The sequence below is a fragment of the Bos indicus genome, chromosome 12 (assembly GCF_029378745.1).
Source record: "Bos indicus isolate NIAB-ARS_2022 breed Sahiwal x Tharparkar chromosome 12, NIAB-ARS_B.indTharparkar_mat_pri_1.0, whole genome shotgun sequence".
In the NCBI taxonomy this organism is placed as follows: Eukaryota; Metazoa; Chordata; class Mammalia; order Artiodactyla; family Bovidae; genus Bos; species Bos indicus.
In genome coordinates, this window is record NC_091771.1 from 72,989,914 (window position 1) to 73,005,801 (window position 15,888).

The 15,888-nt window shown below is 39.2% G+C and overlaps 1 protein-coding gene across 1 annotated transcript in view; it reads right to left on the reverse strand.

The window, feature by feature from the left end:
• The window catches only part of LOC109567080 (ATP-binding cassette sub-family C member 4-like), a 113,715-nt gene that overhangs the window by 16,655 nt on the left and 81,172 nt on the right, over window positions 1–15,888 (reverse strand). The window contains 4 exon segments of the mRNA XM_019971826.2: window positions 289–378; window positions 5,463–5,618; window positions 13,832–14,023; window positions 15,078–15,178. Of these exon segments, the coding sequence (XP_019827385.2) occupies window positions 289–378; window positions 5,463–5,618; window positions 13,832–14,023; window positions 15,078–15,178 (539 nt within the window).

A 15,888-nucleotide genomic window follows, 5' to 3' on the forward strand; every position in this document is an offset into this window, starting at 1 on the left:
TTTACTCATGTACCCATTTCATCAGTGTTCTCCTAGCAGGTAAACAAAGTCAGTTAAACCAATAAACTCTCCTTAATTACCTGAAAGTGAAAAGTGAAAGTGAAAGTTCCTCATTCGAGTCCAACTCTTTGTGATCCCATGGACTATACAGTCCATGGAATTCTCCAGGCCAGAATACTGGAGTGGGTAGCCTTTCCCTTCTCCAGAGGATCTTCCCAACTCTGCACTACTATAAGTGTACATAATCATATACTGATGCTAACAAGTTAATTTCGTTACAAAAATTACCTCTTCTAAGGCATTCCATAGATCCTCCTCCTTATGCTCTTTAAAGGGATCCAGATTTTTCTTCATTGTTCCAATGAATAAAACTGGTTCCTAAATATCCAAAAACAGGAAATGTTATTACTGTAACATCTTTCATCTTGTTTGTATGCTTACAGAACAGAATTAAAGTGCCAAAAAATATCCCCCTCACAATTCACTATAATCATTAATAATAAGGCTGCAAATGCTTGTTTATAAAATAGCATCTCTAAATTAACCTCCCACTGTAGAAAGTATGCTCCAAAATATCTCTGGACCATTGGACACTAACAAAAGAAAATGTTGAAAAGTGTCACCTTAAGAAGAAGAGAAAGGAAGATTTGATTTTTCAAAACTGCCTTCCTGGTAATGTCTTGCTATTCAGTCAGTCATGTCTGAGTCTTTGTGACCCCACAGACTGCTTCCTACCAATTATCTGCTTTTCCCCCAAATGTGGATGTACTTATTGGAGGAACTTTACATCAAGAAAACTAGATAAACTCATTGTCAATCCTGGTGTGATACTGGGAAATACCAACAGCACAATTAGTTGCAGTTTGTGCCTCAAAGCAAACCCATTAAATTTCCACACATTGGCAATGAAGAATGAACTAGGATATTTTCTCCATCAGTAAAACAGCCTTCTGGGGTAGGGACTTTCTCCACAGGTGTGAATGGAATATCTGCACCCATAACAAAGAGAACACCAGCTCCTGGGGTCTGCGGTTCCTCTGTCCATGGAGAGATCTCCTCTGATTCTGCACCAGCTGGTCCCCACGTTCTCTCACCTGTGCATCAGGATGACCTGCCTCACAGAACCTCATTACTAACTGCAAGGCCAGGAGGACCTGAAACCACTGTGACTTGTATCATAATAACATTATTTTAAATAGCTCTTCCTATTCATCTGCTTTGGGAGGAACCACAAGATAATTACTGTGGAAATATATGCCTTTCTGGGTTTCATGAGAAAATCTTGTACATAAGCCCATGTAGGCCATTTGCATTTTCCTCTGGAAGGCTCTAGTAAGCCATGTCACAAGAATGTGGGCAGCAGAGAAGAGCCCAATAGGCTCATTTCAGTGAAGGGGGCAGGACAAGAGGAGGCATATGTGTGGGAACAAGAGGAGACCTGACTCTTCCACAGTGCCCGGAACTGCTCGGAATCACCAGCCTCAAAATCCTGCCTGGCCTTGGGGCTAGCTTTTCTTCCTCACTTCACAAAAGTCTGAGAAGAAAGATGAAGAAGACAGACATTTCTTTTCCCTAGTCATGAAGAAGAATAATACTCAGTGAGCCTCCCTCTCTCTCCCTATTGTCTTTGTTTCAAGTCTGGTGAGAGAGAAATAGATGCAGAATTATATCCCACCAAAAAAGATGTATCCCTGAGCAAAATCCAAAATTAAAAATACATTATAGAGGGAGCTTCATTTGCCCAAAATTGATTAAGTGGCTGATATACCTCCAACGCACTGAAAATCACTGGTCACATGACATTTCAAAATGATTATTGAATAGCACTGAAAAATATGAGGCACAAATTTAAGGTCTCCCTTAAAACTCTCTAATTTAGAATCAAAGACTGAACAACCATGTAAGCAATGGTAAGAGTTCCTCGTCAAGGGAATAATCATAATTCTACTTTAGATGTTTATAAAAAACTGCCTCTTGTAACTATTACCTTTAAGAGCCTAACATGCAGGCGATTTCCCTTCCTTTTAGCTATTCCCATTAGGTTTACAAAATCATGTAGATGTGGCCACGCAAAGGGCGGAAGGCTGGCCCCCAATATTCCGTCCCCCTCCCCCAAGGGCAGGATTCTGCTTTGGGGTCCAAGATGAGAGATTCTTCAAGGACTGGTTTTTGAGGAGATGAAGGGCCCAAATGAGGCCAGGTTAAGGAAGCAGCTTTGAATCCAGTTGGGAGACATGAGACGGGACTCTGTGTTCAGCAATGACAAGAACATTTCTTTCCTGGTCATGGCTTATCATGACCTGAACAGTTTTACCCTTCATGTTCCTCTCAGAGCAAATTTACATCTACTAAGAGGTCTAAGCTTTGAATTTTCCACCTGGTTTTTCAAGGTACACTCTGTACAGGCATTACCTGAGCTAATCTGTCAGTCTAAAAAGACATATTGGGCAATTATGTGTGTTTATTTAGCAGTATGAGATGGAATAACATAGTTTAGTAAAGCAAGAGTATTTCTCTTTGGTATAATATGCCAAATATATATTTTAAAATCAGTAAAATTTCAGTAAAAAGTTGAATGAAAAGAATGATTCTTTAGGCAGCAATCATACAGGAAAAAAGAAGGTAAAGGTATCTAAATTGAAAGAGAAGAAGTAAAACTGTCACAGTATACAGATGACATGATACTATATATAGAAAACCCTGAAGACCATTACAAAAATTACTAAAACTGATAAATGATTTCCACAAAGTAGCAGGACACAAGATTAACATACAGATACTTGTACATTTCTTCACAGTAACAGTGAAATACCAGAAAGGGAATGTAAATTTAAAAAAAAATCCCTTTTAAAATAACATGAAAAAAAGTAATATACTTAGGAAGAAACCTGACCAAGGAGGTGACAGACTTATATGCTGAAGACTAGAAAATATTATAAAAGGAAACTGAAGATGATTCAAAGAAATGGAAATATAGCCAATATTCAAAGAATATGGAATGATTCAAAGTAATGGAAATGATTCAAAGAAATGGAAATATATCCAATATTAAATGCTCTTTAATTATAAGAATTAATATTGCTAAAATGACTATTATCCAAAGCAATCCACAGATTTAAGACAATTGTTAATCAAATTACCTATGACATTTTCCACAGAACTAGAACAAACACTCCTAAAATATATATGGAACCATAAAGACCCATAATTGCCAAAGTAATCCTGAGGAAAAAGAACAAAGTAGGAGGCACAACCTTCCAGACTTTCAGACGATACAGCTACATTTATCAAAATGTCATGATATTGGCATGAAAACAGACACTGTATAAATGGAACAGAAGAGAGATTCCAGAAATAAACCCACACACCTACCACCAACAGTCAATTAATCTTCAACAAAGGAGGCAAGACTATACAATGGGGAAAAGACAGTCTCTTCAGCAAGTGGTGTTGGGAAAGTTCGACAGCCACACGTAAACCAGTGTAGTTAGAACAAAAACCCTTAGACCATATGCAAAAATAAATTTGAAATGGCCTAAAGACTGAAACGAGATATGACACCATAAAACTCTTAGAAGAGAACACAGGCAAAATGTTCTCTGACATAAATCATACCAGTTTCCTTAGGCCAGTTTCCCAAGGCAATAGAAATAAAAGCAATAATAAATAAATAGGACTAATCGATGTGACAAGCTTTTGTACACCAAAGAAAACCATAAAACAAAAAGACAACCTGTAGAATGGGAGAAAATATTTGCAAATGATGAGACCAACTAGGCTTAATTTACAAAATATACAGACAGTTCATAAAACTCAACAACAAAAAACCAAACAACCCAATCATAACCGGGGCAGAAGACCTAAACAGACATTTTTCTAAAGAAGATATACAGATGACCAACAGACACATGAAAAGATGCTCAACCTTGCTAATTATTAGAGAAATTCAAAACAAATCTACAAAGAGGTGCCACCTCACAAGGGTCAGAATGGCCATCACTGAACAGTCTACAAATAATAAATGTGGAAGAGGGTATGGAGGAAAGGGAACCCTCCTACACTGTTGGTGGGAATGTATTAAGAAGTTGATGCAGCCATTATGAAAAACAGTATGGAAGTTTCAATCCCACTTCTGGTTATATATCTGGTATGTGTGTTAGTCACTCAGTCATGTCTGACTCTTTGCTATCCCATGGACTGTAGCCCACCAGGCTCCTCCATCAATGGAACTCTCCAGGCAAGAAAACTGGAGTGGGTTGCCATACCCTTCTCCAAAGACAAACTATTCCTCAAAAAGACATGGAAACAACCTAAAGTCCACTGACAGATGAATGCATATGGAAGAGGTGGTGCATATATACAATGGAATACTATTCAGCCATAGAAAAGAAGGAAATGCCATTTGCAGCAACATGGATGGACCTAGAGATTGTCATACTAAGTAAAATAAATCAGATAGAGAAAGAGAAATACCACATAATATCACATATATGTGGAATATAAATATGACATATTTACATGTGCATATAATCCAGTCTCCAAAATACTCAGTGAAATTTGTACTTGTTTAAGAAACAGAACAAAAGAAAATAGAATCAGAGCCCAGGAAGAGAAGGTCAATTCAATGCCCCACCATCACAGCAACCATATACTAGGTCTACATGAAGCATCCTACATATGCTGATCTATTTATATAGTCCTCAAAGCGGCTTGAGGAGTTGGTACTGTTAGCTGGCTTGCAAGGGAGAGAAAACTGAGGAGCACAGAGATGGAATTCTGTGCCCTGTGTTCTTTCTCACGATACTGTACTGCATCCCTGGTTAATCATTTATTAAGGGTTAAGTTCTGAGTTTCTCTACAGCATCAACACCCTGTAATTCTCAAAGCTCCACAGTTTCAAAGAAAGCCCTCAAAGACAATCACCTCTGAAAAAAGATAGCTTTATTTTCTACAGCAAAATTCCATCTGTAAGACACTTACAATTCATGTTTCCCTACAGGAGCCTCTCAAGTGTTAAACATTTATCATTTTGTTATTAGTATTATGTGGTTATCAGTGGGTAAAACTGTGGCATCTGAAGAAGTGTGAGTGCAGAAATCTGCCTGGGTAAGTTACTAAATCATAGGCTCACAGAACAGATGAAAAAACAAAAAAACAAACCCTGGTATCTGATGAAAATATCTGTTGAAAACACCTTTTATTTCTTTTTCTGCTCTGATTGCTGTGGATGCAGGTTGATGTATGGCAAAATCAATACAATATTGTAAAGTAAAAAAAAAAAATAATAATAATAAAAAAGATTCATCCATTAAAAAAAAAAGAAAATACCTGCTGCTATGATCTATTGGGGGAAAAGGGATCAACCCTTTAATGCAATTTGAAAAAAAAAATTATCAACATAAAAGCAATTGAACTTAGGTGCTTTATAAAAAGAATACATGAAAATGTTCTGACATGCATACCTGAGGTACAACTGACATTTTCTTCCTTAAATCATGAAGTCCAATACTGGTTGTCAAATTTTTATCAATCGAAATTGTGCCTTCGAAGTGTGAGAATCTGAAGAGTGCAGCAATGAGGGAACTTTTTCCAGCTCCTGTTTTTCCCACGATGCAAACCTGTAGAGAGATCCAGGAGGGATTAAGAATTAACAACATGCAGCCAACCTAGGAGAAACCCTGGATATTCATGATGAATTTTAAAAGTTCTATATAGAGTAGTCTATAAGTTTGTTAAGCATGGCCCTGTTGGCATTATGGGCCAGGTGATTCATTGTTTGGGGGGTCAGGGGACCTGTCCTGTGTATTATAGGTTGTTTAGCAGTAGCCATGGACTCTATCCACTTGACACCAGACACAACCTCCAAACTGTGACAACTAAAAATGGCAGGTATTCACAAATGTCCCTGGTTGAGACCCCTGGTCCTCAAGAGTTAAAAAAAAAAAAAAAAAAAAAACAGAATAAATCTACTGGCCTTGGAAAAGCCAGCAGTCTCCTAAGTGGTCCATAAGAAGTTCACCTTTAAATTAACTTTATTCCTACTCTCTAGGTTTTTTGACCTTGAGAACTACATGGATAATTTTAGAGATATCAACAAGTCAAGTCAGAAGTGTTATACACAAACAAGGACTTATTTTCTCAGGGATCTGTTATTCGAGAATTATTCCTTGACAGAGAAACTAAATCATTTCCTGATGGCAAATATATTAATTATATTCTATCTTGAAAGGAAACATCTTAAAATTATAAAATGCAGGTCTCAGTGTCTTAAAAGACATTGGTCTGTGATTAACAACATTTGCTCTTTATATGGGACCTTTCATTGGAACAGTTCAAAAGGCATTTTATAAACAACTTAATACAACTGTTTCTTGGAAAGATACATGCAAGTTTCAGTCTAGTTATTAAAACCCAAGTAGAGAGAAATTAAGTGCATTAAGAATAAGATTAAGGAATCAATATAATGCAGGTAAAATGCTGGTTAGGAATAAAATTATACTGTAAAAACTGGCTTACAGATGTGTGCATATAAACATGTACTATATAGAAACTGGCTTTTTTTTTTTTTTTTTTTTTAAACCAATGAGCTTGCCCAGCTCCCTTGTGGAAGTTTCCAAGAGATGATTTCATTTCTCTTTCGGAATTTGAAATTGATGAGGGGTGTTAGACATGCTTTCAATGATTTGTAAATTCATTCAGTAATTTTTTTACATCCATGGCTTTATACAAAGAGAACTAAATCTTTCTGAACACTGTAATCAGAACACTGGGAGCTTTTCACATTTGCTCATTTAAATGTCTCAAATGTCTGCAAATTCAATCATAGCATTTCAAAAAAGAATTTTTCTCTATAGAGATTAAATGTAAGAATAGTGAGTTTAGATATTTTTATTATTTTGTAGCCATTTTGTACTTTATGCTATACCCCAATTTATATAACACAGGCCATTTTCTGCTTATAGGCAGGGCCTAGCGTGTATATATATGATTCATGTTCTGTGTACCCACAGACCTTGACCATACTGTGGATTTAGTTCCAGACAACCATAATAATGTGAACATTGCAAAATACAGTAATTCATATTAATTTTTGTTCCTCTTTACATACAAAAGTTATGTTTATTCTATACTGTAGATGACTAATTGGATAATAGAATTGTGTCTGAAAAATAATATACATACCTTAATTTTCAAATACTTAAGTGCTAACCATCATCTGAGCCTTTACTGGGTTGTAACATTAAAGAACACTGACCACTGATCACCATGACAAATATGATAGTAAAGAAAATGTTTGAAATATTGCAAGAATCACCAAAATATGACACAGAGACAGGGAGTGAACTAAGGTTGTAAGAAAAATGACGCAGATGGACTTGCTGGATTCAGGGTTGGCAGAAACATTCAATTCATTAAAAATACACTATCTGTAAAGCGCAATCAAACCAGGTATGTCTGTATTTCTGGGTGCCAAGCTTGGTGCCAAGCCTTGAGGATTCTACTCCTCATGACTCAATCCCTCATTTTAAGGCCTACATTCAGTACCTGAATGCCAGTCTGTATCACCTATTAAAACACAAATTAAAGCAAACACTTTCCTTAATCATAATCAGTGCAAATGAATTTGAAAAGTAAATAAATTCTAACTATACTCTGATAAAAACCATTCTTAAGATGTTGATGTTTTTACTTTCTATACTTGTATGTGGCTGTGTTCATATATTTAAACAGAATGGGATTAACATGAACATACTGTTGTAATCTCTTTTCATTTAGTATTTCATAAAAGTATTTTAATGGCTACATAATATTACAGTGTGTATGATCATTTAACAAACCCCTGATTTCCAGGTAGTTAGATGGTCTCCAATATTTTACTATTATAAATAACTATTTAATATTCTTGAGGCTAAATCTTTGCAAACAACCTCCATAATTTCCTTCAGAGAAATTCTTAGATATGTAATTGACAAGAAACAGGTATGAACATTTTCAGAGGAAGCTGTTATGGAGTGGCAACCTACTTTCTAGAAATAAGATTTTTTTTTTTTAGCTATGCCATGTGCCTTGGGGGATCTTAGTTCCCAATATGGAGATCAAACTCTGGGCTCCCAGCAGTGGAGGGGCCAGGTCTTAACCACTGGACCTCCAAGGAATTCCACATGCCATTTTCTACTCCCACTTGTTTCTCTGCACATTCACAAACCTGGGTGTTACAGCTTTGTTTTAATCAACATGAGTCTGATTCCAAAAAGTGGAGTCCCTTTCCCAGAACGTCTTACTGGAGACACAACAGCTATAGGCTCCCCGCCTCCCACATCTGCTGACTCTAGTCCACTTCTCAGGTTAAACTCCCAAAAGCCAGCTCCATCCCCATCACTCCACCCCAGGATGTCTCTTCTATGAAACTTCTCCCACTGACCTCTCCATCCTTCATCTCTACAAGTCGGCTTCCTTGGGGTCCTAGGTAGTTGTGAGGGTTGGACATGTAACTATTGCACACCTGGTGGTTCACTGCACGGAGGAGTGAACTGCCAGGTGCCTAGTTCTTCATTCATTGGGTCAGGGCACTACACCTTTGTTATGCGGGTCCCACTACCCGGAATGCCTTCCACATGCATTTCCACCTGATGAAATCCTAACCACACATCACTAAGTCTGTCTCACATGCCTAATTTCCCAGGAATTCTCTCTCTATCCTCTCCTGTCGACTTCTCCCCACCCTAACAAATGCTATATCATCTTTTCCCAAACTTCTATAAAAATCGTGATCACTTCTATCTTACAAAGCTAACTTAGTACTTTTCTTGTTTCATCAAGTGGACTAGATGTGTTGACAGCAGGATCTGTATTGGATTTGCCTTTGTGTTATTTATATTGTCTGTGGTATCCTGTGCAAAAGAGGCTTCCATGGGAGGGTGAGATTTTTAACTCAGACTGGAGAAATTTATGGAAAATTGATTGTCATATTGCTTACGTACATAAATAGACAAAGAGACAGGCATGGGAGATTAATCTTACAACTATAAATACAGTTGCAAATGGCCAATTCCTCAGTTTCAACTGGATAAACAAAATTTTATACAGTGTAAGTGGTTAAGGTAATTTTACATTCTATGAAAATGATAACTATCTTTGCTCAAGCACTGGCTTGTGTGCTGGTCTTCATGCCAGGTGTTATGTGTCTTATCTTGTTTAAGTTGTTCAACAACCCTAAAGGTTAGGTCCTATCACTTGCATTTTGCAACAGAAAAGATTGAGGCTTATAAGAGAAATTAGTCTCCCTGAAATAAGAGAGCCCATAAGTCACAGCATGGGACTCAAATCCATGTTTGTCAGGCTCTTTTCCATCTGCTGATGGCCTCCTTATCACTGGGATGGCTTGACCCCTTAGTATGTCCCTCTGTCTAAGTAGAACAGAGAAAGTGGAAAGAGGTGTAGCTGCAGTTCAAACAACTAGCTTCACATATAGGTCCTATGGATAGACAACTTAGGCATGGCATCAATATTGGTGAGTATAACGTGGTGGGTGGGACAAGGGGGCTGACGTCACTGAGCAAAGAGGGTGCTTGAGGTCAGGTGAGCTGGCTGTCAGCAGGAAGAAATGGCACCCATAGCTGGGCTGGGAAGAGAAACCTGCAGCTAAGTGGGGTACATGGTTCCCCAGGAAATAGGCCAAACAGACCTCGTACCCTGCTTGGAGCAGCAAGACTCATTTTTGATCTGATCCCATCTGGTAGTGAAAGGATCTCACACTGTCTTTGTCTCCGGGTTCAGGCAGGGCTGAGCTTGTGGGAAATCCTTCCAGTCCCTGCAGAAGGCTGGTGTGGGGAAGGTGAGAGAAGGATGAAAACTGCCTGTGATGAAGACAGACTCCACGGAAAGATGCAAGGAAATGCAGTGGAATCACAGCGTATTAAATTATGATGCAAAGGCATGCTTTGCGGAATATAAAAGTGAATAAATCTGTAGGATAAGTGACAGAGAACCTTCTAGAGCCTCATGCTCAGTTACCAGAGAGGTTTATGTGATTCATGAGCTCAATTTCAAAATGTCAAAGGAAATATCTTGGAAATCACAGGTTATCAGTCATCAAAAACTGCCTATGGGAGAGAAAGGACTTTACTGGAAGGTCTTGTTCAAACGCGATGCTGAGTCAAGAGGTCTGGGTGAACCTAAGACTCTGCATTTCTAAGAAGCTCCAGAAGATAGAGGTGCTGCTGGCCCTGGCACCACAGTCTGAGTCACAGGGAATTAGGAAGCAGGCAGGGTAAGGGGGACAGTCTGGGACTGAGGAGAGGGGTTTCTGAGAAAATATCATGTAAAAAAGGAGCAAAGTTAGGAAACATATTTTTGCACATTATAGCAAGGTCTAGTAAGCATCTCTAAAAAATGGATTATCCAAGCAATAGCTCTGAGCAAGAAAAAAAAAAAAAATCAATCTACCTCCAGTGATGGAAAATGCTCTAAAATGGCCCAGGACTCTCTAAAATGATCAAATCAATTACAAAATCATCTACATGAGAAATGCAGCCCATGTTCAGAATATACCCAGGAATTCTAGGGTGATATTTACCTCGTTTGGGGGCTTTATTTTTACTTGCTATTTCTTTCACGAATTAGAAACCAGCATAGTACCTTCTACACTTTCTTATTGACTCTATCGTCCAGGAATCAGGACAACAGGGGAAACAATGGAAAAAGAACAGACCCCCGCTTCTGCTGGGCGGGCTCACTCCCATGTCCCTTCCAGCAGCCTCTCCCAATCAAATCTAACACCAAAGGGGTGACCCGGAGTGATGGGTTTGGGACAGGTGAGCAGGAGAGGGAACATGGGATGTGCACAGGTGGAGTGCAATGGTTTCATGAACACATTGCTGCTGCTGCTAAGTCCCTTCAGTCGTGTCCGACTCTGTGCGACCCCAGAGACGGCGGCCTACCATGCACCTCTGTCCCTAGGATTCTCCAGGCAAGAACACTGGAGTGGGTTGCCATTTCCTTCTCCAATGCATGGGAGTGAAATGTGAAAGTGAAGTCGCTCAGTCCTGTCCAACTTTTCGTGACCGCATGGACTGCAGCCCACCAGGCTCCTCTGTCCATGGGATTCTCCAAGCAAGAGTACTGGAGTGGGGTGCCATTGCCTTCTCCACTGACTGGGTATAATCTCCAAACTCAGAAATGAAGCTACTGGTGATGGTCTGAGTAGACCAAGACACCATGAAAAGTCAACCTACCACAGTTACTAGCTCAGTCTCCAAATCTAATTTTCCCTCAAGCATTTCAGAATCTCAGGTTAACTCTAAGACTTTGGGGGTTTAAAATGGAAGAATAAAAGTATGTTTGTCTCTAAGATGTACTATAGAGTCATACAATAATAACTAATATTTTTGGCACCTGGGGAAATTTAAGATGGGTGTGAATGAACAGAATTACATTTGTAACGGGAAATCTGACAGACACACTGCTGAACATGAGCTCCAGTGAATGTTTTCCCAGCACAGGAGTCCTCACCTTCTCCCTGGCCTTCAGTGAAACTGGTAATAATAAGGAGAGAGCTTTTGCCATATGATTTACTGAAACTGATCATTTAGGCATCAAGGTGAATATTTTTTTTCTATCGCAAGTGTTGTTTAGTCACTAAGTCATGGCTGATTCTTTTGCAACTCCATGGACTGTAGCCTACTAGGCTCCTCTGTTTATGTGATTCTCCAGGCAAGAATACTGGAATAAGTTGCCATTTCCTTCTCCAGGGCATCTTCCCAACCCAGGGACTGAACCCATATCTCCTGCTTGGCAGGTGTATTCTTTACCACTGAACCACCACTGAAGCCCATGTCACAAGGGTATCACTCATTAAATTATAGCTATACTCTACTAGATGCATCTATGGTGGAAAGAGTTTTAAAGAACAGTTCTTAAAGTATTTAAAACACAAGGTAATCAGTTTATGGAGTTGTCTTGTGTGTGTTTTGGTTATTGGTTGCTCACACCTGTGTTACTCACTCACTCTCCCAGCCAGCAGTCCCTCAGCACCCCCTCGGTGCCCTGCAGAATGCCACTTTCAGGAGATGCTCTCTGATCTTAAGAAGCCTCAGGGTTCTGTGTGACACAGATCCAAAATTACAAAGCATGCCACGGGTGCTTTTATTGTTATAACATTTATCAATTCAACCATTGTTAAGTGGACAGTTTAATGTTAAGTACATTCACATTGTTGTACAACCAACTTCCAGATTATTTTTGCCTTGTAAAGCTATACCCATTAAAAAACATTTTCCCATTCTCCAGCAATCATCTTTCTACTTCCTGTCTTTATAATTTTTTTTTTTTACTCTAAGAACCTCATATAAGTGGAATCATACAGTATTTATTTTTTTTGTGTCTGGTTTATTTCACATATCATGATGTCCTCAGGGTTCATCCATGGGTCAGAATTTTCTTCCTGTTTTAAAACTGAATAATATTGCATTTTAAGGATATAATACATTTTGTTTCTTCACTCACTTTGAAAACAGGGGCACTTGGGTTGCTTCCTACTTTGGCAGCTATGAACACAAGTGTACCACACACACTGTCTTAAAGAATATATAAGATCCTGTGGAAGCATAGAGGGGCATTAGAGTTGATTGTGAAAATGATACATCCACCATCTAGAGATGGAAAAGTGTCCCTGGGGTCTAGGGCAACATTCACACTGGAAGCTGGGAGGACAAGGTGCTCTGAGAGAATGTACACAAGACAGAGGCTGAGATGGTTAGATGGCATAAAGGACTCAATGGACATGAGCTTGAGCAAACTCAGAGAGATAGTGGAGGACAGGGAAGCTTGGCCTGCTGCAGTCCCTGGGGTCACAGAAAGTCGGACACAACTTGGTGACTGAACAACAACAACAACACAAGATCCAAGTGTAGGGGGTGTGTGTATGGACTCGAGGCTGGAGAGGTAGGTGGGGAAAGAGATTCCCACTGCCTTGTCTGTTATGGTTTATTCTTTTCTTAAGGAGTCAACCCTAGTCCCAGCTGAGGGTCCCAAGCTGAGTGTGAAAGGAACATCACCAGCAGACATGGACACTGGCAAGACCACAAACCCTTCTGCCATCTCCCAAGTGGATCTTCCCCTGCTCCTTTCATTTTGTTTTCATCCACTTTAAGCAGGTCTCTGGACCCTGCATCCAGCTGGGGGCTCTGGTTCCTCACCCTTGACGGACTCACGATTCTGGACTCTTCTCTGATGGCCCCAAGCTGGCCAAACAGTCCCTATTTGGAGTGTACCTAGGGGTGAACTATGGTTCCAGCATCATCTTACCCAGGCCAGTAAGGATCAGATCTGTGCTAAAGAAAAGAGAAGTCTGTGGGTGACAGCAGGGGTATGACAGCTCAGTGAGGGTGAGTGGAGGAAAGTCTCTGGGAAGGGCCAAGGGACAGAGGAGGAGGCTGCAACTGAAAGGTGTCATGGGAGGAAGAGAAGATTCCAGAGGCATAAAGAAGAAAAGATGGACAGGAAGGAGATATTGGAGAGTTATGGACAGGGCAAAAGGGTTGACTTCAGAGACTCCACATGAATAATCAGGTGAAACATATAGTATCCTGGGTCAGGTTAAGTTCCAGCTCTAGGATCCAGGGCCCACCAACCACCATGAGGGAGCTCACAACACAAAGAAGTGCTGGGATCCTCACTACATGGTTAGTTTCTAAGAAAGTTTCACCCACGATGCCACTGATCTAATCTGCATCCAAGAGGAACAAAGAGTTCCCTGACACATGGACAAGGAAGTAAACAGCAGATGTGGTGCTAAATCTAGATTTTAAAGAGGTAAATGGCATAAACAAACCTTTTCTTTTGGTTCAGTGCTTACTGTCAAGTCCTTCAATACCAGAGGCCCGTCTGGGCTGTACTTGAAATTCACATTGTTAAAGGCAATCATTCCGTTGTCAGGCCAGTATGCTGGTGGACGAAAGTCAAGTTCCCAGGGTTCTTCTTCCTTAAGCTCTGTATATTCAATCACCCTTTCTGCTGACATCATCTGAAAGATACATGACATCACGTGGGTTAGGAACAGAGGGTCTGGTTTATGAATGTTCAGAGACTGTAAATGAGACATTTTGCTTTTTCATCTTGATATCTGCTTTTTTATGGTTAAGAATATCCCAGGTCTTATTATCCCCAAAGCACAGAAGTAGGAATCTAAGGAGGACTTTGATGATATGCCATTTTCTTGTAACACTTTCACTTATAGCTACTTCCTTCAACATGGTATTAAAACTAAAAACTTTAGAAATATGGTAAGATTTTATTGATCCACCTTTCACATCTGAATAAGCAAACAAGAGTTTTCTCAAAGAAAAGAATAATTATGAACACTAATCAGTAATGTATGGCTACAGAAGGGCCCTGTGTCATTGATGAGCAGAAATGGACAGTCATCAAGCCTCATTTTAATTATTAATCACTTTCTACTCTATAAGAAGAGAGAAGTGGAAAGATTTCATTTTTATTGCTTTTCTCCCTTTAGAAGAAGATGTAAATATTCAAAAGAGGAAAATTTTACATATTGATTAAGACTTACTAAACAACCACAATTCAACAAATTTGATAGCACATTTCGAGATGTAGCTTATCCTACAAGAAGGGACAACCACTAATTCAGGTGGTCAACAAGCATAAATGGTGAAATGGGAGATGGCTAGGAGATATGTTAATTAAACAACCAACCTCCAAATGTTAAATTTTACTTTTACCAAGAAAGAGAAATTACCCATTAAGGAACAAAAATAAACCCCTAAGAAATTAACATATCCTCTTCAGGATTTTAGAACTTCCTTCCTACAGTGACATTTATTCTCTTTGAAGACATCTTGTGATGAATATAAAACCTGCTGACATGATACACATAAGACTGAAGAAAAGATATATGTATTTTATTTAACATTAATTTGAACAGATGGAGGAAGGATCTCAAAAACCCTTGTTACTACAATGTAAAAATAACAGCTTTACTACTTTATGCAAGAATTGCTTTTATGCCATTTAATGGCAAGGAGACTAGAAGAGGCTAAGAACATTATGATAAACATCACCATGTTCTCCACTTCGGTGCTTTGCCTGACACACCACTGGAACATCCTCATGAGTGTGAGGGTGAGAGACAGGACCAGGCCAATCTGCCCAGGAGTCCAAGCTAAACGAGGAAGAAGGGGAATAAAGTCAGTCCCATTCTTTTTAAAATTTTATTTTGTCAAAGTATAGTTGATTATCTTTGCTGTAAAGTGATTCAGTTATATACACATTTTTCATATTTTTCAATTGCAGTTTATCACAGGATATTGAATATAGTCCCTTGTGCTATACAATTAGACCTTGTTGTATATCCATATTATATGTAATAGTTGACATCTGCTAATCCCAAGCTCCCAATCCATCCCTCCCCCATAGCAACCATAAGTCTGTCCTCTATGTCTGTGAGTCTGTTTCTGTTTCACAGGTAAGTTCTTTTGAGTCTTATTTTAGATTCCTCATATAAGTGATGGGCTTCCCTGGTGCCTCAGTGGTAAAGAATTCTCCTGCCAATGCAAGAGACTTGAGTTCTATTTCTGGGCTGGGAAGATCCCCTGGAGAAGGAAATGGCAACCCGCTCCAGTATTCTTGCCTGGGAAATCCCATGGACAGATGAGCCTGATGGGCTACAGTCCATGGATCACAAAAGAGTTGAACATGACTGAGTGACTAAACAACATCAACCACATACAAGTGATATCATGTGGTATTTCTATTTTACTTCACTTAGTATGACAATCTCTAGATCCATCCATGTTACTGCAAATTGCATTACTTCATTCTTGTTTACATCCATTGTATATATGTATCACATCTTCTTCATCCATTCATCTG